Genomic DNA, 22,301 nt, shown 5'->3' on the forward strand with positions numbered 1-22,301 from the left:
TGTCGCGTGTCTCCTGCAAACAATGGTAAAACAGTTCTAATGCAAGGAGATCACGGAGCAAATGGAGTGCACACCAAAGGACCAAACAACTCGCACAAAACTACTAGCTTACCCACGTTGCGTGACTCCTGCAAACAATGATAAGACAGTTACAGCGCAAGGAGATCACGGAACGAATGGGGCAAGACAGGCCCACAGGCCAGGAACAACAACTTTGCTGCCGTGATCGCTTGCTGAACAATGATAAAACAGTTTGTTATTGCAAAGCGATCACGGAGCTCGGTTTGGACTAGACCAAACACGCACAAAACTCTGAACAACTCAGTGGAGTTATCAACCTGCCGAACAATGGAAAGACAGTTCTTTGAGGCTAGGCAATACTCACGGAGCGTCCGAGACAAGGACCAAACCAGGCCGCTCTCACAAGGCAAACACTCTACCTGTCGTCACGTTCAGACTACGCAGGGAAACACCAGCGAACCAAACACACAGCAGACGAAACACCAGTAGAGGGAAACGAGAGAGGCGGAGACAGCGCCACCTGGGCTGTTATTTATAAATGCTGACCATCTCCCGTATGTAGCCGCCATGTTTTCATTATATTATTTTATTATAGGGGGTCAGGTTTGATCGCCACAAGTTGTTTGCATAAAATCTGTATGTTAATGTTTTAGCAAATCTATTAACTAATATTGTATTAATATGTGTTAATAGTTAACTAAATGTCTTTTTGGCACTAATTAACAGTTATTTCTTACATCATTTAAATGTTAAATGTTTATTTGCAAACTATATCTTAATAGAAAAGTTAATGACATATTATTATTTAACTAATTGTTATTAAACTGTGCTTCTGCCTATCCCAATATGAGTACCCTTACAATAGATAGATAGATAGATACTTTATTGATCCCCAAGGGGAAATTCAAGAAAAAAAACACGGAGCTACCTTGATATGCTGCCACTGTTGTCGGCGCCGGAACCGCGTGCAATAAAGTTGGTTAAGCTTAATTAATATATTAGTAGTATATAGCTATAAGTGTGGGGTCCCTTATAATAAAGTTGGTTAAGCTTAATTAATATATTAGTAATATATAACTATCAGTATGGGGGACCCTTATAATAAAGTTGGTTAAGCTTAATTAATATATTAGTAGTATATAGCTATCAGTGTGGAGCCCCTTATAATAAAGTTGGTTAAGCTTAATTAATATATTAGTAATATATAACTATCAGTATGGGGGACCCTTATAATAAAGTTGGTTAAGCTTTAATAATATATTAGTAATATATAACTAGTCAGACAGTGAAGGGACTGAGACCAAAACTGGCTTATCACATTTATTCCTTTAGGAAAAGTTAAAACAAAACAACAAGTAGTTGAATGGGCTATATTACATGCATCATTCCTATACCATCACTGTCAGCCCTACTAGCAAGGGAGACATGGAATGTTCAGGTGCACAGAACGACAGTTTATTAATATTCTGAGACTCACTAAACACTCACAGACGTAGACTATACGGAGGTAATGCATAAACATAATGCTAAACTAAATGTACATTAATTTCCTGCTAGACTGAATTGCACTTTCCATGCACACTAAGCTAAACTGCTTAACTACACTGAATGCATAGAAAGTTGCTAGTTTACAGCTAGTCACGTTAGACTCAGTGTGTATGAACTCGTGGTCATAATGAAAACATTAATAAACGTTCTCTAAGTTGCTAGAATTGCACCCAAATCTTAACAATACATGTAAAGTAACATAATACAGGTGGTATATAAAAGTTTTCAACTTAAACAGCATTTTACAGTTACAAAATTAAAACAAAGTGGGGAGTGCTTTATAGTCAACCTACCCAATGCAACGCATACCGCTTCTGTAGGCTATGGCAACAATACAAGGACAAAACGCAGCAGAGCTGCAGTATAGCGTTTCTCCAAAGGGGGCTCCAAAACACCAATATCAATAAAGCTGCTTAATTACGGCAAAAATCACATACAAACACTAAACTACATTTCTAACTCTGTTATACCCCCTCCCCTGAATTTCACCAAATTCAAGCAGCAACCAAATAGTACTTCCAAAGGCAAAGAGTACACTACTTTCAAAGACTAGACAGAGAGTCACCAATTACAGGACAGCCAACCACAAAGGTATCCAATAAGGATGAAGTGGAAGAAGAGGAGTGCAAACTCTCACACAACCAACCACTGGCAGTAGGGTGCCTTATACAAGACCATAAAGCCATAAACCATAAATTACATAAATTCTCCACAAAGCTAATCAGAAAAGCTAGCTAAATAATAATGTGTTTAACTTTTATATTAGCATGTAGTTTGTAAATAAACATTTAACATTTAAATGATATAAGAAATAACTGTTAATTAGTGCCAAAAATATATTTAGTTAACTATTAACAAATATTAATACAATATTAGTTAATAGATTTGTTAAAACATTAACATACAGATTTTATGCAAACAACTAATATTTAATGAATGATGAAAAAACTATTAACTTGTGGCAAATAGATATTTTTGTAACAATTAACAAATATTAACAAAGGGTTAGGTAATTACTAGTTTGCTATTTATTATGGCACCTTATTATGGAGTGTTACCCTGTATTCTGTGTAAAATGACACCACATCAGTAGGCTACCTTCATTAAACATTGGAAGTAAGTGACAGATGCGTCACATTATCTATTTTGAACGTGTCATTCATCTTGGTTTTTGGTTGGTGTGAAATATTACCAAATTAGCACCTTCTTTAAACATTGGAAATAAGTGCCAGATGCATTTATTATTCCACATTTTTACATCTATTAGTCTTATTCGATCTACATAATCAATGTTTGCTGCAGCCATATTGTTGACATAGCCAATGCATAGATAGGCTATATACTGTACCAATGCAATGTTTCAACTGACAAGCGTGACAGCACTGACATTAATGCTGTATTTTTGAGCATATAATTGCATTTGTATGAATAAACATTGATACTAGGCAAGCAACGTTAGACAACGTTTAAAAGTAAAGTAAAAGTCATATTAATCTTAGGCTATGCATGTAAGAACAACAGGCAAATGCAAGATACAGTTTCAGTCCAAGGAGTTGCAGGTTTATTCATTGAATACCTCTGCGATCATGGCAATGTTTGACAATGTCGTTGAAATAAATGTGAGAAGTTTGACAATGTCGATGGAATAAATGTAAGAAGTTCGCCGACTTGACTGAAGCAACTTGAATGCCTTCAGCTCCTGCGACATGTATGCGGCTGTATGAACAAGTTCAAGTAGTTTTATTGTCATGTACTCATAAAATTAATTATAAGTAATGAAATTCTTAAGCTCAAGAGCCAGCTCAACTTATATAATATATATATATATAAATATATAATAATACATTAAAAGCAGTAATTAAGAAGGTGTATTTTGTGTGTGTATGTGTCGGGGGGGGGGGGGGGGTATGTTGTGTGTCTGTGTGGGGGTTCTGAGGTTTGAGGTTCATTAGCTATGGGGAAGGGAATAACAGTTCAGCATCCTGGTGGCTTGTGTCTCTGTATCTGCTGGTACAAGTCTGCATACTCTTGTACTTTCTACCAGATGGTAAGAGGGTGAAGACACTGTGGGATGGGATGGGATAGGATCACTGGGGTCAGCGAGGATTCTTTTGGCCTTTCTCCTGCAGCGCTGGCTGTAAAGGTCCTGGATAGTTGGTAACTCAGTCCTTGTAAGGCGCTGCGCTGACCTGACCACCCTTTGCAGACCTTTGCAATCATGGGCGGTGCTGTTACCATACCATGCAATGCAATAAACAAGATCATATAGGCTATAAATATCTGGGTAAGTTACAGCTGGCAATTAATGCTATTGGGTGTATTAGATATGGACCCACCGATCAAGCTTATCTTCTCTTGATATCTATGAGATGAAGCCATTAGGCTACTGTACTCTGCTCAGCTAAACTCAAATGTATGCACTGCAGTAGGATGTCATGTCAACAATATGGCCGTTAGCTAATTCCGGTGTTTGCGAATAAGCCTAATTCTGAATGTGTCATTCACATTGGATTTTGAAACATTGTCGTTGGTGTCAGATGCATTTATTATTTATCGTTATGTTTTACACCTATTTTGAATATGTTGAATACGTTGGTTTTTGGTTGGTAGTTGGTGTGAATTAACACCAACTCTGCACCCTCTTTTCACATGACTTCACATGGCTACGTTGACCATCAATTAAATGAGTGTGTCTGTCGCTCTTAGCTTAATACACGGGCGTAATAGTCAACCAAGAGCATGATAATTACCCTGTCAAGGTGACATTGGGGCATACGTGGCCTACTGGTGCTCCTAGTAAACTCACTGCTCCGAGTAAGTGAGTTAGTGAGTGATTGTGTGTGTGTGTGTGTGTGTGTGTATATGTATGAATGTGTGTACACTACCCCAGATGGGTAAAATGTAGAGAACAAATTTCCTACAGAACTAATAATTAACATTGAAAATAACAGGAAGATATACTGGTAAAGAGGAGGGATTGAGAAACCCTGAATTAAATACTTGGCACTTGAGGCTTACCCATCAGTACTGACTGTCCTTTTTCTTGGATGAGGAAGAGCTGTCCCCAGTCAGTGCATGCTATCTTCGCACCAAATACAACCAAGTAGCCCAAGGATAAAACCCACAGATAAGGTGACATAAGAAATTGTTTGAGGGTGCTCTCGTCAATAGGAGTACCTAAAGAGAAGAAAGATCATCAGTAAGAAAACAAAGTACTGGAAAAAATATTTCCAACTAAATGGAGTACAAATATCATTGGATGATTGGTTAACTTTCTAACTAGATAGATGCGCTAGACCAGTTGTTCTCAAATGGGGGTACGCGTACCCCTGGGGCAGAGTTTCCGCTAGAAAAAAATGGTGCCGGTCAAAGTGACCGGCAGAGGTTTCGTTTTCCGGACATTTTGATGATATGCCGGTCAAATATCCTATTATCCCTTCTTAATTAGTCAAACTGAGGAAAACTGGAGACAGGCTATGTAGCTTAAATAATTACATAATCTGTATAGAATGCAACATGTTCATTAGCCTAACTTAAACATGCCTAACAAGATCTAGCCAGTATCTTTTCATGGACAAGAGTCCGCTTCGTTCGTTGTTTTAAAAAGGCTACGTTGTTTGTTGCTGCTACCCACGTTATCTCAGTGGTGACTGTTTAACTTGCACAGATGCGCACAAGAATGAGCGCTCACACCACTACCCCCTAATGCTATGCCTCTTTATTTGATAACAATAAATTAAGAAATGTTTCCTATTTCTTTCGGCCGCGGTTCAATGATATCGTTTAATTGTGCCAGAAATGATCCGCGGACCATTAATCGCCTCGTCGAGGAGGCCCTAACCCTGCAGATCATAGACAGAGAACGTAAACCTACTGTATGCTTTGGGTAAAGAACACTTTGCATGTCCAATGTACACGGAGAATGACAGTGTCTTGGAGTGGCCGCACCCCCCGCAACTCCACTTCCAATGTCACTGATTCCGACAGATACGCCCGACACTTCTGCTTTTTATCTGGTGGTGGTGGAGTTGACCGGACATCTGAGGCTTCAGACGTTACCAATTTATTATCATCCATCGTGTCTGGCCTCTGAAAAAACGTTTAAGGCTAGTCTGCCTGGGCCTGGCCATGTTTGAACCGCCTCTCATTTGTTCGTTGTTTAACATGGACGTTTTAAGCGTGCGCTTCCTATTTGAAATGCAGTTATGCGTGTTGTTTAATAACTTTCAAACGGTAGAGCCTGTTCATTTAAAAACATAGCCAGAGGATGTATAATATAGGCTTAGGCCTACATATTAAGGCTTATTCTCAAATTCAGATTGCGTTAGGGGACGGGATTATTAGCCAATTTCAATCGGACAATTTGACCGGAGAGATTTAATTTTGTCGGACATTTCATTTTTTTTCCGGCCAATGTCCGGTAATTACCGGACAACGGAAACCCTGCCCTGGGGGTATGTGAATATACATTTTAAAATATACATATATATAAAAAGTAGAACCCATGCAAAAATACTTTAAAAACAATTATTATGACCGCCGCTAGCGAAGCGGTCATATAGGGATTTTAATTAATTTATTTTTTTTCTTTCTTTTTTTTTTTTTCGGAATTTTACGGAAAAATTTCGTTTGGTCCCCGGGGGCCACTCCCCCACCGCACTGGGCCCCCCGAAACCCAAAAAATTTCCTAAATAACTACCTGAACCGTGGCACTGAAGATGAAGATTTTTTTTATGGTATGTTGGTCTCAAGGGCCCACATCAACCTGGCCCATAATCACTCATTTGTGATTTGCACCCCCACGTTAAAAAATGAAAATGCAATATCATTCTGCTTTAATCACCCCTATCTTCAGTTAAGATGTTCAGAACTGCACCAAATTTTATGTGTATGATTGACCTGGCATTCTCGGGGGGGGGGGGGGGGGGCAAGTTTTGTAAAATTTCATCCATGGGGGGGTCTAAAAAAAATTTAGGTTATGTGTACATTTAGTGACTGTACACTCATTGGCCTGTAGATGACGGTGCACACATATACACATGCACACACACACACACAGGCTACCGTTTTCGGCAATTAAAATGGCCAATACATAATTACAAATTTAGTAGGATGAAAGAAATATTATTCAATATTCATCATCATCCTCATCATGGCTGCATTTCCAGTATTGGCGATACGTAGTCGTTTGTCCACTAGATGGCGCATCGTTGCAGTGAGACGTAATTTTGTTGGAAGTTAAAAAGTGGGTTGGAAAAACAATGGACGCTTCCTACAAGGACTGTAGTTTACCGCAGAGAACGTCTAATAAGGATAGGAGGATTTCCACATGAAATGTAATTCCCATTTCTTCTTGAAGCCGAAATAAATCTGAGAATGTTTATCGGACATGCTTGGTTTTTACTGCCGGTAGGCTTGTTAATCTTATACAAGTTATATCCCATAGACATCTATGGTTATATCCTAGGACATAGGTAAAATAATGTTAGGCTACCATTAGCATTGGTTGAGTGATGGAGGCCCATTTCATTATTGATGTATTCGTAGAAAACCATAAATGCGGTTGTTATAGGCTACCAAGCAAATTGATAACAGCACTAATTGTATCTTTCGACTGTCACCTCATTTGCTTATGACCATAACCTAGGCTACTAACAGGAGCTAAGTGAGTTAGCCACAACACGTTCGCTACGTGATGGTTTTCTAATGGAAAATATATAGGCTTCCTGAAAGATAACCTGTCTATATGATGCATACTAAACACCGGACTTGACATAAATTCGTCAAAGTGAATCATTTGTGTCAACTCGCCGCAATGTAGATTTATTAACGCACCCGTGATGATCTACATCTCCATTTAAACCAAATGTTTTAGAGCGCACGTTGACAGATGTATCCAGGGCAGGGCTGTACCTACACATATTTGTTGCACGTGCTACAAAAATCCTTCTTTGCGATGGATGATTTAGTACCAACGTTACACCAGTCCGATACAGTTTTGCCTATGGCTAATACCGTGAGACTGAGATGCTTTTTGTTTGTTCGAAGTGCGTGGGTGTGAGAGGGGAGTCGATGTGCTTTGATTCCAGCTTGGTAGTTGTAGTCTATGCGATTAAAAAACACGTGTGTGTGAAGTATCCAAACAATGATAACGTTTTCATTATGGCTGCTTTAGCCACAGACCTTGAGCTACTGTACAGTGGGTTGGGTTCTATTTAGAAGTGTCCACTTCATTCGCGCCTTGATTAACACAGCTGCGTGAAATGTACTACTGATATGCAAATCTATTAACTTTTCGCCAAGAGGTGGCAGCTTAAGTCCGCTTGATACTGTAAGCCATTGGTTCCCAAAGGAGATTTTATTTGGGTCGCCAGCATAGCCTAGTGACAATTTATGTTGTGTAATAGGCCTAGCATAGGGCCTACCTTATATAGCTTATGTTAACAGTCACGGCTTTGTCATAACTCCCTCTATGCATTTTTGCATTTAGAATAGCTCTGAAACCGGGGGCGAACACGTCGCAGGGTCGTGGATATCCACGCACGTCGCCAGTGCGTGGATATCTCAATCACAAAATTAAACAATATTTCTATCGCGCCTGCCATGGACTAGGCTGGGTGAACCTTTTCGATTTCTTAAAAGATTGAGCTTGGTCTGGCGAAAGCCAGACTAACCATGGACCTCATAGTTGCAAAATGCAAGGGAACATGAATCAGCATATTATTTGCACAAACAATAACGGACAGTAGCTCTTCAACTTGGCCCGTTAAAATGTGTATGAACAGTCTAGCAACACATTTCATGAAGGCCCTTTTGGACATGTCAGTTATTTGCACCACTGGGTAAAACGGCATTTTGTTTTAGACTGCTGGTATTTAATTTGTGCATTGACAATAAAGCTGAATATCATATGAACTAGATGACTAAACTTATGCATATGTAGAAGAAGAAACATTCACAAAAATCCATGACATGACCTCTCTTCTTGATAGCTGTTGAAAACGGCATGGAACTGACAGGGATTGTTTTGTTTAATAATAAACTAGATGTACCGCAGAGCGGTACAAAATATGACCGCCGCCCAGTCCAGCACATTTTTTCCACAAAAAGAAATCACGCTGAAAGGCCTATATGATTCTAACTGTCTCACTAAATTGCATTATCCACACTCAATTCTCACTGGTATCTGCTAGACAACAAGTACCAAAACATGATTAGTTCATAGATTTCACATGTAAAATTCATTTTATACAACCCCACCTCCATCTTGCCTGTTCATAATTATGAGAAATTCTTGATTGTTTGTGTTATGTTTATGTTATGTGTGTGGGTGTGTGTGTGTGTGAGTGTGTGTGTGTGTGTGTGTGTGTGTATGTGTGTGTGTGTGTGTGTGTGTGTGTGTGTGTGTGTGTGTGTGTGTGTGTGTGTGTGCGTGCCTGCGTATGTGCCTGTGCATGGAAGCGTACATATGTCTACTGTGTGAGTATGTGTCATACGCAGTGCCGGCCCAAGCCTTTTGGGGGCCCTAAGCAGAATTTGATTTGGGGGCCCCCTCCCACAACGCAGTCACCTGTGCTTGGCGATAATTGACAACTTCACACTATAATGTCATATTATAAATTAATACAGTGAGGTTATGTATTAATACAGCGACTGATTATGAACTACTGTCCCCCTGGACACAGATGCATAAGGACCCTCTCCCCCTACCCTGTTTGTGCAAATGTGGGTACAAACGGGTGTGTGTGTGTGTGTGGGGGGGGGTTAGATGTGATGGTCAGCTGGAGAAGGGCAGTACCTAAATTTGTTCAGATTCATAGCCTTTTGCTTTTTGACTTATTGGTAGTGAATTCACACAACTACTTGGGGTTCAGGGTCCCTTGACCTCTTGGGCTCGGTAGGCTCATTCAGTAATCCATCCTTGCTCACATGCCAAAAATGTTTTGGGGCTCCAATTCCACTTCTGGCCCCATGTGCTTGGTAAACCAATGTATTAATATAGTTGTTATTTACACCAACCCTGTCACCTTTTAATCTTAGAGGGTACTAAAATCACAGATTTATTTGAAACATTCATATTCAAAGTGAAGCACTAAGGGTGGTTTACTGAAGTTGAATTGACAAATAACAAAATACAACAGCATTTGTATTTGTTGTAAACAAGTACATCAGTTTAATGACTTGTTTTTCAACAGATTTGCTGAACAAATCCGCAAATGTGCATTAAATGAGCAATTTTCAACTACAAAATAAAAACAAAATAGACAAACATTAATAATCAAAAATAAAATGTCCCAAAAAATAGATAATTATTCCTACTTCGTTCCTGGTTTTTAGGCATCTGCAACTCTACGGTGGACGAACCTGCAATGATTAAATAAATACATAAATAAATAAAAAAAAAAACGATGTTAAATGTGTCATGTCATATTAACAGGCTATGTAACCATTTGCCATCAAGAAAACCTCACCTTCTGGTAGGTAGAGTTAGGTAGAGGTAGAGATGTGCTCCAAAGGACTTCAACAGTGTCTCTGAAAAAAAAAAACAATATTGCATAAGTGCATAGTTGATCGAGCAGAATGAGTTCATTTTGCAATCATTACTTACACTCAAATAACAAGCAATTCCACATGTAACAATTCATATTCTATTGGCAAATGAGGCATAATCAAAAGAGTATACTTAATTGCAGTATGGTGAACGCTTAACATGGTGATCTACTGCAGCCTAAATATTAGGGTAGCACCGCTACATCACTTGCCACTATCTTAATCAAATGTAAGTTTATTTTCGTCACAGAAGTCTCCCCACCCAACATGGTATATTTTCTCAAACACTACCATCTCTCTCCAAAGATCTTAGAGCAGAGCGCACGTACTGTTCCATCTTTGCCTATGAAGCTGGAACGTTACCGATGCCCAGAGTCGCTCTATTTATTTTTTTTTATTTTTTTTTTAGAGTCGCGCTAGTCAGTGGGTTGGGTTGGGACTGGGAGCCTGGTAGAGGTGGATTTTGTCGTTCGTTCTCATGACACAGTTCGCGTCGTTCAGTTCGCCAAGATGATTCGTTCTGAATCGTTCGTTCTTTCGTTCAGTCGCATTTCCGGTAGCCTACAACGTAGTTCAGCGGTGAATCATGGAATGCAGGTTCTCAGCTCCTGGTTTGTGAAAACGGTCAACACAACACTGTAATTGTAGCGGCAAATATAGCTGCAACTAAATGATTATGTGTACTTTTAGACAAAACAGCAGTAGCTAATGTGTTCATTCACCTTGACATTAAATTGACATATTGAAGGTAAATAGAGTAGACTACGGCTAGATCAGCTAATTTCTTTTTTAAAAATGTGTTCATTCATAAAGGAACAAAGACCCAGTAGGCTATACCGACAAACATGTTTAAAGGCTTGGCAGAAAGATTATATTGATGAAAAGGTTTCAAGTCCCCATTTTGCCCAGGCTACAGAGCCATAATCACTCTGCTTCTTCTGCTTCACTCTGCCAAGAACGAGTGACTGACTTAACGAGAACGACAGACCGAAGTGAAAGGTCTTGGCGTGAGAACGAACGAACGAACGAGACAGATTGAAGAGACATTTATTAACCTGGCATGACAGAAAATACAAAGACAGCATGCATTTACCATTAGACAGATATTTAAATGTAAATGCCAATATTGAAATGCAAAATGGAATTGTTAATGTACATTATCGTTATTTCTCTCCCACTAGTCTCACTAGCCCATTTGTTTTTTTCTTCATGGAAACGGTTGCTATGCTTTCATGCCCCTCATTGGCTAATTCGATGAGAACGTTTTAGAAACAATACAGACAACAGCATACGATTGGTTTGGCTCTCGCATCAGCACTAGGTCAGTGTGATTCAGCGACGAACGAAAGAACGAACAAGAACTGGAAAGGCGAACTAGTTCAGGTCGTTCATTTTAAAGACCCGTTCGAAGGAACTAGTTCGTTCGCGACCGACCCACCTCTAGAGCCTGGGCTTAGTCTGTTGTTGCTATCAGACTTACCACTATGTCACATATTATAGAGCAGTAATAAACTATCAACACTTTCAGGTGCAAAATCAGAAATAATCCCTCTGTGGTAAATTTGCCTTCAGCTACGTTTTCATGTAGCTACTGTAGTGCTAATGTCCACTTCAGTCAGCTAGCTAACTTTAATTTACGACATAATAAGCCCACCTAGAGCTAGGGTACATGCTTGATTGAACATCCAAAACAATCCCAATATCCTTGACATCTGAAATACATCTAGATAAATATATATTAATGGGAGACATTTCTCTGTTGATGGCGGAGATTTAGCTCTGGTGATGGCTTATATTAGATCATGACAGCTAGCTAGCTACCTCAAGCACAAAACATACTGTAAATAATCATGCAAAACATACCTGTATCTTGCTCGTTTTTCTCCTCCTCTGTCATTTTCTTCGTTCTGTTTTCGGCACCAGAGGGATACGTCCTTTTTTGTGACTTGTCTTAACATTACCGTCTCTTCCGATTGTTGAACTTGATGCAGTGTCTGCACGAATTGTATATGCACCCCAGGTGTCTACTTTATGCGCGTGACTCAAAGGCTGGCAGACACAGTAGCAGTAGGCAGGCATATTGATCATGAAATCATAATTTTCTTGATTTGAATGATAATTGTTTCATTTCATTCATTGATGTCACTTGTTTACGTTATTTATTATGTAAAAAAAAAAAAAAGAAACTCGATTGGGGGCCCCCTGGTGGCCAGGAGGCCCCAAGCAGCCGCTTAGTTCGCTTATGCCTCGGGCCGGCCCTGGTCATATGTATGATTACTGTGAATGTGTGTGTGTGTGTGTGTGTGTGTGTATCTGTTTGTGCACATGTGTGCACATGAACTGGGTTAACATGACCCCTGGAGGCAAATATACGGAAAAAATGGTCATCCTAGGCCCTACAGTTCTCAAGATATTCACAGAGAACTGTGTCTGGCCTACCCTCCTTTCGGGGGGTCCAGTCCAGCGGAGGGGCTACAGATCAAAACGAAAAAAGACAGTTCCATGCTATCCATGTGGGGGTACATGCCCACCAAGTTTTGTGTACCCCGGTCTTTCAGTGTCCCGGGAATCCTTGTTGGTGTACGTCACTAAATGTACACATAAATTGTTTTATTGTAAGGCCCCCCATGAACGAAAGTACACAAAACTTGGCATGCATTCGGAGGGTGTCATAATGATCCTACACTTTCAATTTCGTGCAGTTTTGACCATGTCAGCCAGAGATATTGTGATGAAAACACCTAATTTTTTGCTTTTTAATTTTTAACTAGGTGGCGCTATACATGAAATAAGTGGTAATGGGATGGGTTGACATGGTCCCTTGAGATCAACATACAAAAAAAAGGTGGACCTCCTAGGCCCTACGGTTCTCGAGATATTCACAGAAAACTGTCTCGGGCCACCTACAGGCCAGTTGGTGTATAGTAACATAAATTAATTTTTTGTGTGGCCCCCCATGAACGGAATTCCACGAAACTTGGCGTGCATTCAGAGGGTGTCATAATGATCCTACACTTCCAATTTCGTGCAGTTTTGACTATGTTAGGTCACAGATACCTGCGATTACAACACCTCATTTTTACTTTTTTGTGTTTAACTAGGTGGCGCTATACATGAAATGAGTGGTTATGGAATGGGTTGACATGGCCCCTTGAGATCAACATACAAAAAAAAAAAGGTCCTCCTAAACCTTACGGTTCTCGAGATATTCACAGAAAACTGTGTCTGCCCTACCCTCCTTTCGGGGGGTGCAGTCCAGCGGGGGGGCTACAGATCAAAACGAAAAATGATGGTTCCATGCTATCCATATGAGGTTACATGCCCACCAAGTTTCGTCTACCCCGGTCTTTCAGTGTCCCGGGAATCATTGACGGAAATTTGGACATGCGAAAAAAAAAAAAAATCTGACTAAACCTATATGACCGCCGCTTCGCTGCGCGGCGGTCATAATAAATACATTATGCTGCTACCTTCTGCTTTTCCCAAATACAATGTAGCCTACAGGTGTACCTTTCATCAGTCCAGTTGCAATGGATGGACTGTGATGAACTGCCCTACTTGTGATTGTTTAGATATTTTAAAGGTTTTATAACAATGCTACAAATTTTTTGGCAAGTGCTACAAATCTATTCACATTTGCAGCGCCAGTAGGCTACTTTGTGTGCGGCCCGCAAACACACATTCCAAACAAGCATACACAAAAGTTTCAAGAGTGGGGGATGGAGTAGAAGATGGAGAAAAAATTCATTAATATGATTTATTTTCGCGGAATGGATGTACAGGACTGAGCGGCGGTCATATTTTGTACCGCTATGCGGTACATCTAGTTTAACAGGAAAATATAAGTTCATAAAATGAATTTTATATTTCAGCAGGCTATTCAATTTCATTATCCTAAAAACCCAGAGTCCCCCCCATACCAGGATGGTTCGACCCAACCTGTCACATGCCACCCGCCATCACCTGTCAATCACTGTCAAAACTCAAACAACGGAGTCATGGTTGAAGCGTTGCGATAACACGGAGGGACAAGAGGCAAAGAAGGCCAAACCAGAGCCGGCAAAATTCCGGCTGTATCTTGAATAATATGTTTTATTTGGATTTACGTCGAATCATTTACAAAAAAATTTGCAATAATTTTAGTCATTTTTTATTTTTTTTTAATTAAAATTTAAAATGTTCAAAATAGTTTATTTGAATTTTGTATGTGTTTATCAGTTCCAAAGTTTAATAAATTAGACACTGATGGCACAGTGCTCTGTTTTAGGTCTTTTTTTCTCAACTAAAAATGCTTTGCGCTGGTTTGGGGGTACTTGGCTGAAAAATTATTTCACAGGGGGTACATCACTGAAAAAAGGTTGAGAACCACTGCACTAGACTAGATGATGGTTTAACCCTGTGGGGCCATATTCACACATTGCATACTGATTAATTTGTTACTCATTATGGGGATATTCTAAAATGCTTAAAGGGCAACAGTCAGGTTAACAAAATGTTTAATTCATGTTAAGTAGTTAAGTATGCTGTGGTTGACAGTGTCAAAGGCTTTGGATAAATTGATAACTAAGGCTGCACAGTATTGCCTATTATCAGTAGAGGAGGCTATGCCATTTACCACAAGAGTTGCTGCAGTGATAGTACTGTGTCTAGCTCTGAAACCTGATTGGTAAGGGCTTAGAATGGAGTTGGCAGACAGGAATGCATTAACCCTTAGAAGCCTAAGCTGTTTTTAGGGCATTTTCAGTACTTTTATACATAAGGATTTATTCTGGTCATTGTAAGTGCCACACACACATATTATATTTTGTTTTTTCAGCAGAGTCTAGGCTATCCAGATCTGAATCATTTCATGTATTGTTACTAGCATTGATTTTATTTTGATTTTTAAAGAATTAAAATATAAAAAGCGTATTATAAAAATTCTTATATTTCAACATGTATCTCACCACAGCAAGCTCATAGCTCTACATGCATTTCATGTGTGTGTAGGGCAGACTGTCCCGAATCGTGCAATATAATTGCCATGTTGGAGGGATACTCTGGGGCTGAGCAATTTACAGAAATATGTGGTGTGTGATTTACGGAAATAAATGCCATTTTTTATTTAGTGACGAAAAATGACCTTTCTGCGCTCCATATCTGTGACACGAACTGATCTGACCTGACTTGACCTGAGGTTGCGTGTTAGCCTGCGTGCCTATGGTCTATGCACTCATAATGACTCAACTTTTTACTGCATTGCCATGAACAAAGTAAAGGCAAAAAAGGTCTTTCTTTGTTGAACAAATTGGGATGCAATGTGAGCCTTGAATTGGATGCCATGCAGGAATTTGCTAGGATCTCAAAACCAGATTATGAACATGCTTTGCCATAGAGAAACACGCGATAGCCCTTGGATTATATACATGCTTTGCCACAAAAACAGACAAAAACGTGGGGTAGGTCCAGCTATATGAAGTTAGTATTTTGCTGTCCCTTTGTCTGTATTATAACCTAGAAGGATGTACTTGGTATCAAATGATAGCTCTGAGTCTCCTCTTTCATCTGACATACGTGGCATATCTATCCGATCACGGGTCCGCGAGTAATTCAAATGAGAGTAATGGGTGTGCAGCGTTGGTTTGTGTACATGACGTTATTATTTTGCAGTCACTTCGTCTGTTTTTATAAGCCAGAAGGATTGATATACATGGTACCAATGGATAGCCCTGTGTCCCCTCTTTCATCTGATATGCTTGCCATGTCTATGCGATCACGGGTTCGCGAGTAATTCAAACAAGAATGGGTGCGCAGGTGACAATTTTTCGGGGCTCCCGCGGGTCACGGTATTCCCGTGGGTTTCCCGCAGTACGGGAGTAAATTTCACTGTTGGTAACGTGATTGGGACGGGACAGGAAATAATAAACGGGAGCTGGCGGGAAGCCAGAGATTATTAACTTAAAAAAATTACGCTGCAATGCAGTGAGTGCCCCCAAAGACGTGAGGCATTTCGTTTTAGAAAAGAGAACCAATTACAACCCACAATACGTTTGTTGTTGATTGGTAGCCTATCAGAGCAAGACAAGCAGCCGCCCTGTTCACAATCAATCAGCTTCAGCGATAGGCCCTAAGGCAAAATGGATGCAAAGAAACAGTTAAAGGCGAAAGTGTCAGCAAAGGACAGCTCTGTTCAATTGCACGAGCTGTCCGGGAAAGCGATTCTCGTTGAGTTTAATGTGTCATGCAATGTTGGGGCATGGCACCTCGACGATCGCATTCCTCAATATATTTAACGCATAACCTGGCGGAACACAAAAAATAGTTTTGTTTACTCATAGAAACAACGTTGCTATGCTTCGCTGGTTTAACGTGATGAGAACGGTGCAAACTTAACTGATGGGATGAGATCTAACTATGAAATGATTTAAGCATAGCCTACAGCAAAGTCCTGTAAAATATGTAATTTTAATGTAGCCCAAAATGATCGGCTATTAAAGAAAAGTTAGACAAGGCTTTCTGCCCTACCAAAATGTAATGAAAATTGCTTCCCGTGTCACCCTCTAGTGAACGCAGAGAAGTATAGACTGTAAATATGATGCAATTTGATTTTATTTAATTTCATGTTTTTTTTTTTATTTTCATACTTGCTCGTACAGACAAGTGTGTAGTCTCTTTGGAAAGCCCCACTTCTGCTCTGTCATGAAATAAAGGTTTCATCTCGATGCGATGAACAGTTCCGGAGCAATGTAACAGAGAAGAAAGGGTGTGTTTTTTGACGCACTTTGTGGTAGGTCGTCCGGCCGGGGGGGGGGGTGGTATCGGTTGCCGTCCGACCGGAGTGGGGGGGATTATGGTGTCGGTCCAATCGGTGGGGGTGGGTGCTGGCGTCATGTTTGTGCGATGCACTACTACATTTAACAATTATTTATTATAATAAATATTTCAACATATTTGTGTAATTTGTGCAATTTTAACAAAGACTATTACAAACTATAGAACAAGGGCAAAAGAAAGTGCAAAACAACAAAATGTGCAAATCACTACAAGCACAGTCACTACAAGCCATCCTCATTGGCTTTAAAAAGAACATTTCAAGGGCCCATTGTAATTGCACTGTTTTATTATTGGACCATTAATGCCTATCTTCATGCAGGCTGTCAGACTGTTGCCCTGCAGCCTGTTCCGCAAGTCTGTCCTGATCTATATACCGAGAGTGAATGAAGTTTAGATTATTTTATAGTTTTGTGTAATATGGATGGAATCTGAGAGCGGAGCGCTTTTTAATTTAGAGGCCGGAGCGGCCGCTCTGTTCCGCTCTGATACCGCTCACACCACGAGTCTGAGGCATGCCCAAACCCACCCAGAATTCATGTCTTCCTAATAAAACCAAGACCGGTAAATTTCAAAGATATTGGCCATAGTAGCCTAAGTTCCTTGATGGGAATGGAGTTAGCTACATAATTTAGAAAGCATACGCTGGCGGGACTGTGATTTGTCAGTCTTGCCCGTCCAATTAGAGGGCTTTCCTTCGTTTACGCTCACCATCTTAAAAAGACGCGCAAGTCAACACTGCTAGGCGTGGGTGGCTGTTTACTCGGCCGCTCCTTCGCTCAAATTCGTGTCAGGTCGCTCCGCTCAATTTCGCTCCCTGCTCCACTTGTAAATCATCCCACTGCAGTGAAATCACTCCATGCTCCCTCCAATTTAAAAGAGGGAGAAATAATCTACAAGCCGAATTGTCACCTTCAACAGAAAACTTAAATCCCAAAGAACTAAGAGCAACGGCAATAGTATATTTCACTCAGAACATTTATTTTAAAAGATAGTGCAACACCGATGTGCAACAACAAACGCTTGGCAACGTTAATACACATAAGCATAAAATTCAAGGGATCAGTGGGATTAGTTGCCTAAAGAATACACGTTTAGCATCCAAGTTTTACTTTAGCCTTCTACTTGATATGAAGCATATTCAAATTCAAGGGCGTCGTAGTGGGGGGACAAGTGGGAATAAATTACCCGGGCCCCAAGTGGGGGGAGGGCCCCTAAGGAGTTGAATTTTATTTTCCTTAATAATAAATAATTTCCTTAATTTAAAGATCTTAATAAATGTTATTCACTAATATAGATGCAAATATTTCGGGTAAATGCATCAGTTGATTGATGTATTAAATTGTGTCCAAGCCAACATTGTTTGAGGGCAGGCACCCTCTCCCTTGCACGAAATAGTTCAGTCCGCCTTCCCCTGCTAGGCGCATTTTTGAAGTAACGTTCATTCTGCTGAAGCGACAATGCAGACGGTCACGGTGTGAAGATGTCTAAGTCTAAGAAAGCTAAATCCGGTTCCCAGAAAAGAAAAGAGAGGCAAGAAAGGGAGAAAAAAAGAAATGAGGGAAAACAAGTGTTAACAGCCTTCTTTCCCAAGAAAGGTGAGCCCAATGTGAAAGCAATAGTCTACAAATGAAATGAACTCCTGAAGGTTACAAAACACTTCAATACCACCGCGAATCCGCGATTATCAGTGCTAAAACAGCATTAACACAAAATTAGAAATAACATGATGCCTGATTTATAGCCTACCACAACATTTCAATAGCCTACTAATTTGAAAATGATTATGAGCTAATAGCTTAACTTAGTAGGCTCAATGTTATATAGGTTCATGAGGAAAGGCTGTCAAATTAGTAGCAAAGCTAACTTGTAAAACGCATCACACTCCGTTAGCTATAGATAGCTGTTCTCAGCCAAAAGTGTTCAATTTGTATAGATAGCTAGCCTGGGTGTTCCCATGCTGCCTTGCGCGCGATTTGATTCACGCTGCTAAGGCAGCCTGGAGACCATGGAGCAAATTTTCGCCTGAGATAGGGGACCAATCACAGAACAAGGGGGAAAGCAAGACGATGATGAGCTATGCACAGACGCATTTGATAGACATCCGTGGCACCCAATAAACGGATCTGGGCATTTTTTTCAAATACGAGAAAATGAACGTTTGGTTTCCAGACCACGTCTCATTGAGAAGTGGTGGCGCTAGCCAGGCTAATAGATAGCTGTTCTCTCAGCCAAAAGTGTTTTCATTCATTTCATGTTCTAGCTTTTAAACATTCTTTAAAATAAGAAATTCAGTGAAGTCTTGGGTAATAAGATTATTTTCTGTTATACAGTACATATAAGAGTTGTTAGATTAATTCAATGTGTGATTAGATAGTAGGCCTAGTTAGTTGTGAACCTCATGCTTCATGCTTACAGCTGGTGGTTGGTTGGTTGGGGGGGGCCATGGCCACCACTTGTGCATAGGGCCCAGAATTTGGTGCTACGCTCCTGTTCAAATTGCTCACGTTTTACTTTGCTCATTCTCATGTTTCCGCGATGTGTCCTCTTAGATTCGAAAATGAATCTTTACTCACTGAAACTGTGTCACCACATGGTTATTCTTGCTCTACACTGTTAGTAGTATCTAGTTGTTTTGTAGGAATAGTACGCTTGTATGACTTATCAGTTTCCTTTCTAATAGTAGCGTAGCCAGAAATGTTCAAATGGGTGGGAACAGAAAAAACGGGTGGGCAAAGCGAATTTGATTGAACATAAGAGAGGCCTAGATTAGATACACCATACAAGTATTAATCATAGGCATGCTATATTTATGACATAAAAGAGGAATTTATTGAACGCATTTAATCACAGCTGACAAATTACGCAGAAACATTTTCAACTGGAGCAAAACAATGCATGTAGCTTCTGCGCGTCACATGAAACACAATTGAGACAATAGATTGACCATATTGGACAACGGCAAAGCCTTATCATAGGCATGTTACGTTTTTTTTTTGACATTTTAAACTTGCGCAAAACTGATGAACCCAGCATCGGTGCGTCGCATAAATTAAAACACAAATTGAAGCAACAACTTGACCATTGGACAATCCTACCACAAAACCTTTCCATAGGCCTGCAACGTTTATGACATAAAAAGTGGAATATGAACGCATTTCATCACACCTGACAATTAAAAGGAGCTGTGTCTGTTCGTGATTGGACTGATTCTTGAGAGCGAGGAGCGGGATATTTGCACCGCTCATCTCCGTTCACTAGCTCTGATTCGGAGGCATATCACATATGTAAAGATTATAAAAACTGATTATTTTTCGATTCATGCCATGTTTCTTATTATTTTTTTAATGCGTTCTGCAGAGAAGGGAGACTGGCGTGGTCACGGTTTGGAATGAAAGGGAGAAAACAGGACAGAGTAACACGGTGGACTACTTATTTTACGTAGTTAAGGCGGCAAGCCTGTTTTGCCAAGGCGGCCGCCTTGACTGCAAAGTGCTGCGGGAAACCCTGGATTTGTAGGATTGTTACCGAACGTTCTGTAGGCCAAAATCAAAACACTGGTGAACGTTCTCAAGACTACCTACACACGAGCCTCTTCTGGGTTGCCAGATGTAATGCAGACTTAGTTAACGTTAGTTGACTAATGTTTCTCCAACCATGACCCAGCTACACATTACGGAAACAATGAAAACAAAAAAAACCTCTCTAACCAACGTAACATATTTAGCTGAAGTTAGCAATGCAGATGAAGTTTAGCCTATGCGTCGTGGAGAAATATGGCCAGCTCTGCGTCAGACTTTATATTCTTTGTTTAACAAAGACGTCGCCATCTCAGGAAGCTCCTCCGATGTCCACTTAATTGGTTTCTTGTTTTAGGGCCAATCTCAATTCTCTGTTTTACCCCTTCCCCTATGCCCTCGAAACCGAGTGGCAAGACATAGGGGTGAAAATATTTCCCTTGGAAATGAGATACCACTAGCCAACCATAAGGGAGAGCGGGATGATTGAAACACTTGAATTAACATAATTTACAGAGATCGTACCACACTAATATTTTGTCACCAGCAACCTGTCTTCTGTCAAATAGCTTATCATTGCATTTTTAGCTCGGAATAAAACCGTTCAGGAATTATTTCAACAACAGCAGAACGTGCCTATGTTCGTTCGCAGCCTATCTCCTGGTCCGGGTGAATGAAACAGGGGGACAAAATAAACATGCAGTTTGCTATGTAAACATCCCACAACTTTTACAATAATATCCAAATGGTCGTTACTTGACACCAGAAGCAACCGCTACCTGTAATAGCCTATGCGAGGAGTCGGCAGCAGTAGGCCTATGCAGCATTCATATCAGATGAGCGGTAAAAAAGTTCAGCGAATTTAGCTGCTGTTGGACTTACATTTCTGACATGGTATGCTGCCAATTCGCGGGGTAGGCTATATCAGACATGGAAATATGTAAAATGCGAGACATTCGCGCAAATAATGATGTGCTGTTAACATTCACAAAACAGCGATTTTTGAAAACTTCCTCATGAAGAACAGGGCCTTCAATATATGGTCACAAGATTGAATGCAACATAAAACAATTACCATTTTAATTTTATAATCCTTATTAATGCCAACATTTCATGTCAATGAACCTCTCGGTGTGCTTGTTTTTCCGGTGTAAGCGGTGTATGTTGGGTATTTCTCTTACCCCTCGGTTTCAAGTAAGCTCCCGATCTTGCTTGGTTTTAAGGGGTATCTACTCCTTGCCCTTATCCCTACCCCTCGATCGAAATGAGAATTGAGATAGCCCTTCGTCTCACGTGCACGCGCAAAACTAAGGGGAAAGGGGAAGGGGTAAAATAGAGAATTGAGATTGGCCCTTAATTTTGGAAATTTGCCTGCCTCTCGTAGGTTACTCGTTCATGACTACAACTGACAGCTGTTGACAGTTGGCCTTTGCTAATTTAGCAACCCAAATGGGGGGACGCGCCAGCCCATTGCGCTATTCTAGAATTAATCGTTCAAAACATAAACGAAAATTCTAAGAAATTCCGCCCCGTAACTCATTTTTTTCACTGGTTTTACGGGGGTTTACGGGTTATAGTAATGTTGTCAAATAAGCCGTTACTTCAATTCATCTGTTTCCTTACTCTCTGATGACATATGGTGATAATTTTTGGAATGGTTACAATTTATTTTCCATTATTATGACCGCCGCGCAGCGAAGCGGCAGTCATATAGGTTTAGTCCGATTTTTTTTCTTTTTTTTTTTCGCATGTCCAAATTTCCGTCAAGGATTCCCGGGACACTGAAAGACCGGGATACACGAAACTTGGTGGGCATGTAACCCCACATGGATAGCATGGAACCATCGTTTTGAT

At 40.3% G+C, this 22,301-nt stretch overlaps 1 protein-coding gene across 6 annotated transcripts in view; it reads right to left on the reverse strand.

Moving 5' to 3' along the window:
- LOC143111457 (glucose-6-phosphate exchanger SLC37A4-like) overlaps window positions 1-22,301 on the reverse strand; it is an 82,678-nt gene that overhangs the window by 36,664 nt on the left and 23,713 nt on the right. For all 6 annotated transcript variants that reach the window (XM_076273698.1, XM_076273697.1, XM_076273699.1 and 3 more), the window contains one exon: window positions 4,588-4,746. In XM_076273698.1, the coding sequence (XP_076129813.1) occupies window positions 4,588-4,746 (159 nt within the window). The remainder of the gene's footprint in view (window positions 1-4,587; window positions 4,747-22,301) is intronic.

Source organism: Alosa pseudoharengus, unplaced genomic scaffold (genome assembly GCF_046254945.1).
Source record: "Alosa pseudoharengus isolate Yale_2024_CS ecotype anadromous, Long Island Sound unplaced genomic scaffold, YU_APseudo_1.1 YU_APseudo_1.1_scf_8, whole genome shotgun sequence".
NCBI classification, from domain to species: domain Eukaryota; kingdom Metazoa; phylum Chordata; class Actinopteri; order Clupeiformes; family Clupeidae; genus Alosa; species Alosa pseudoharengus.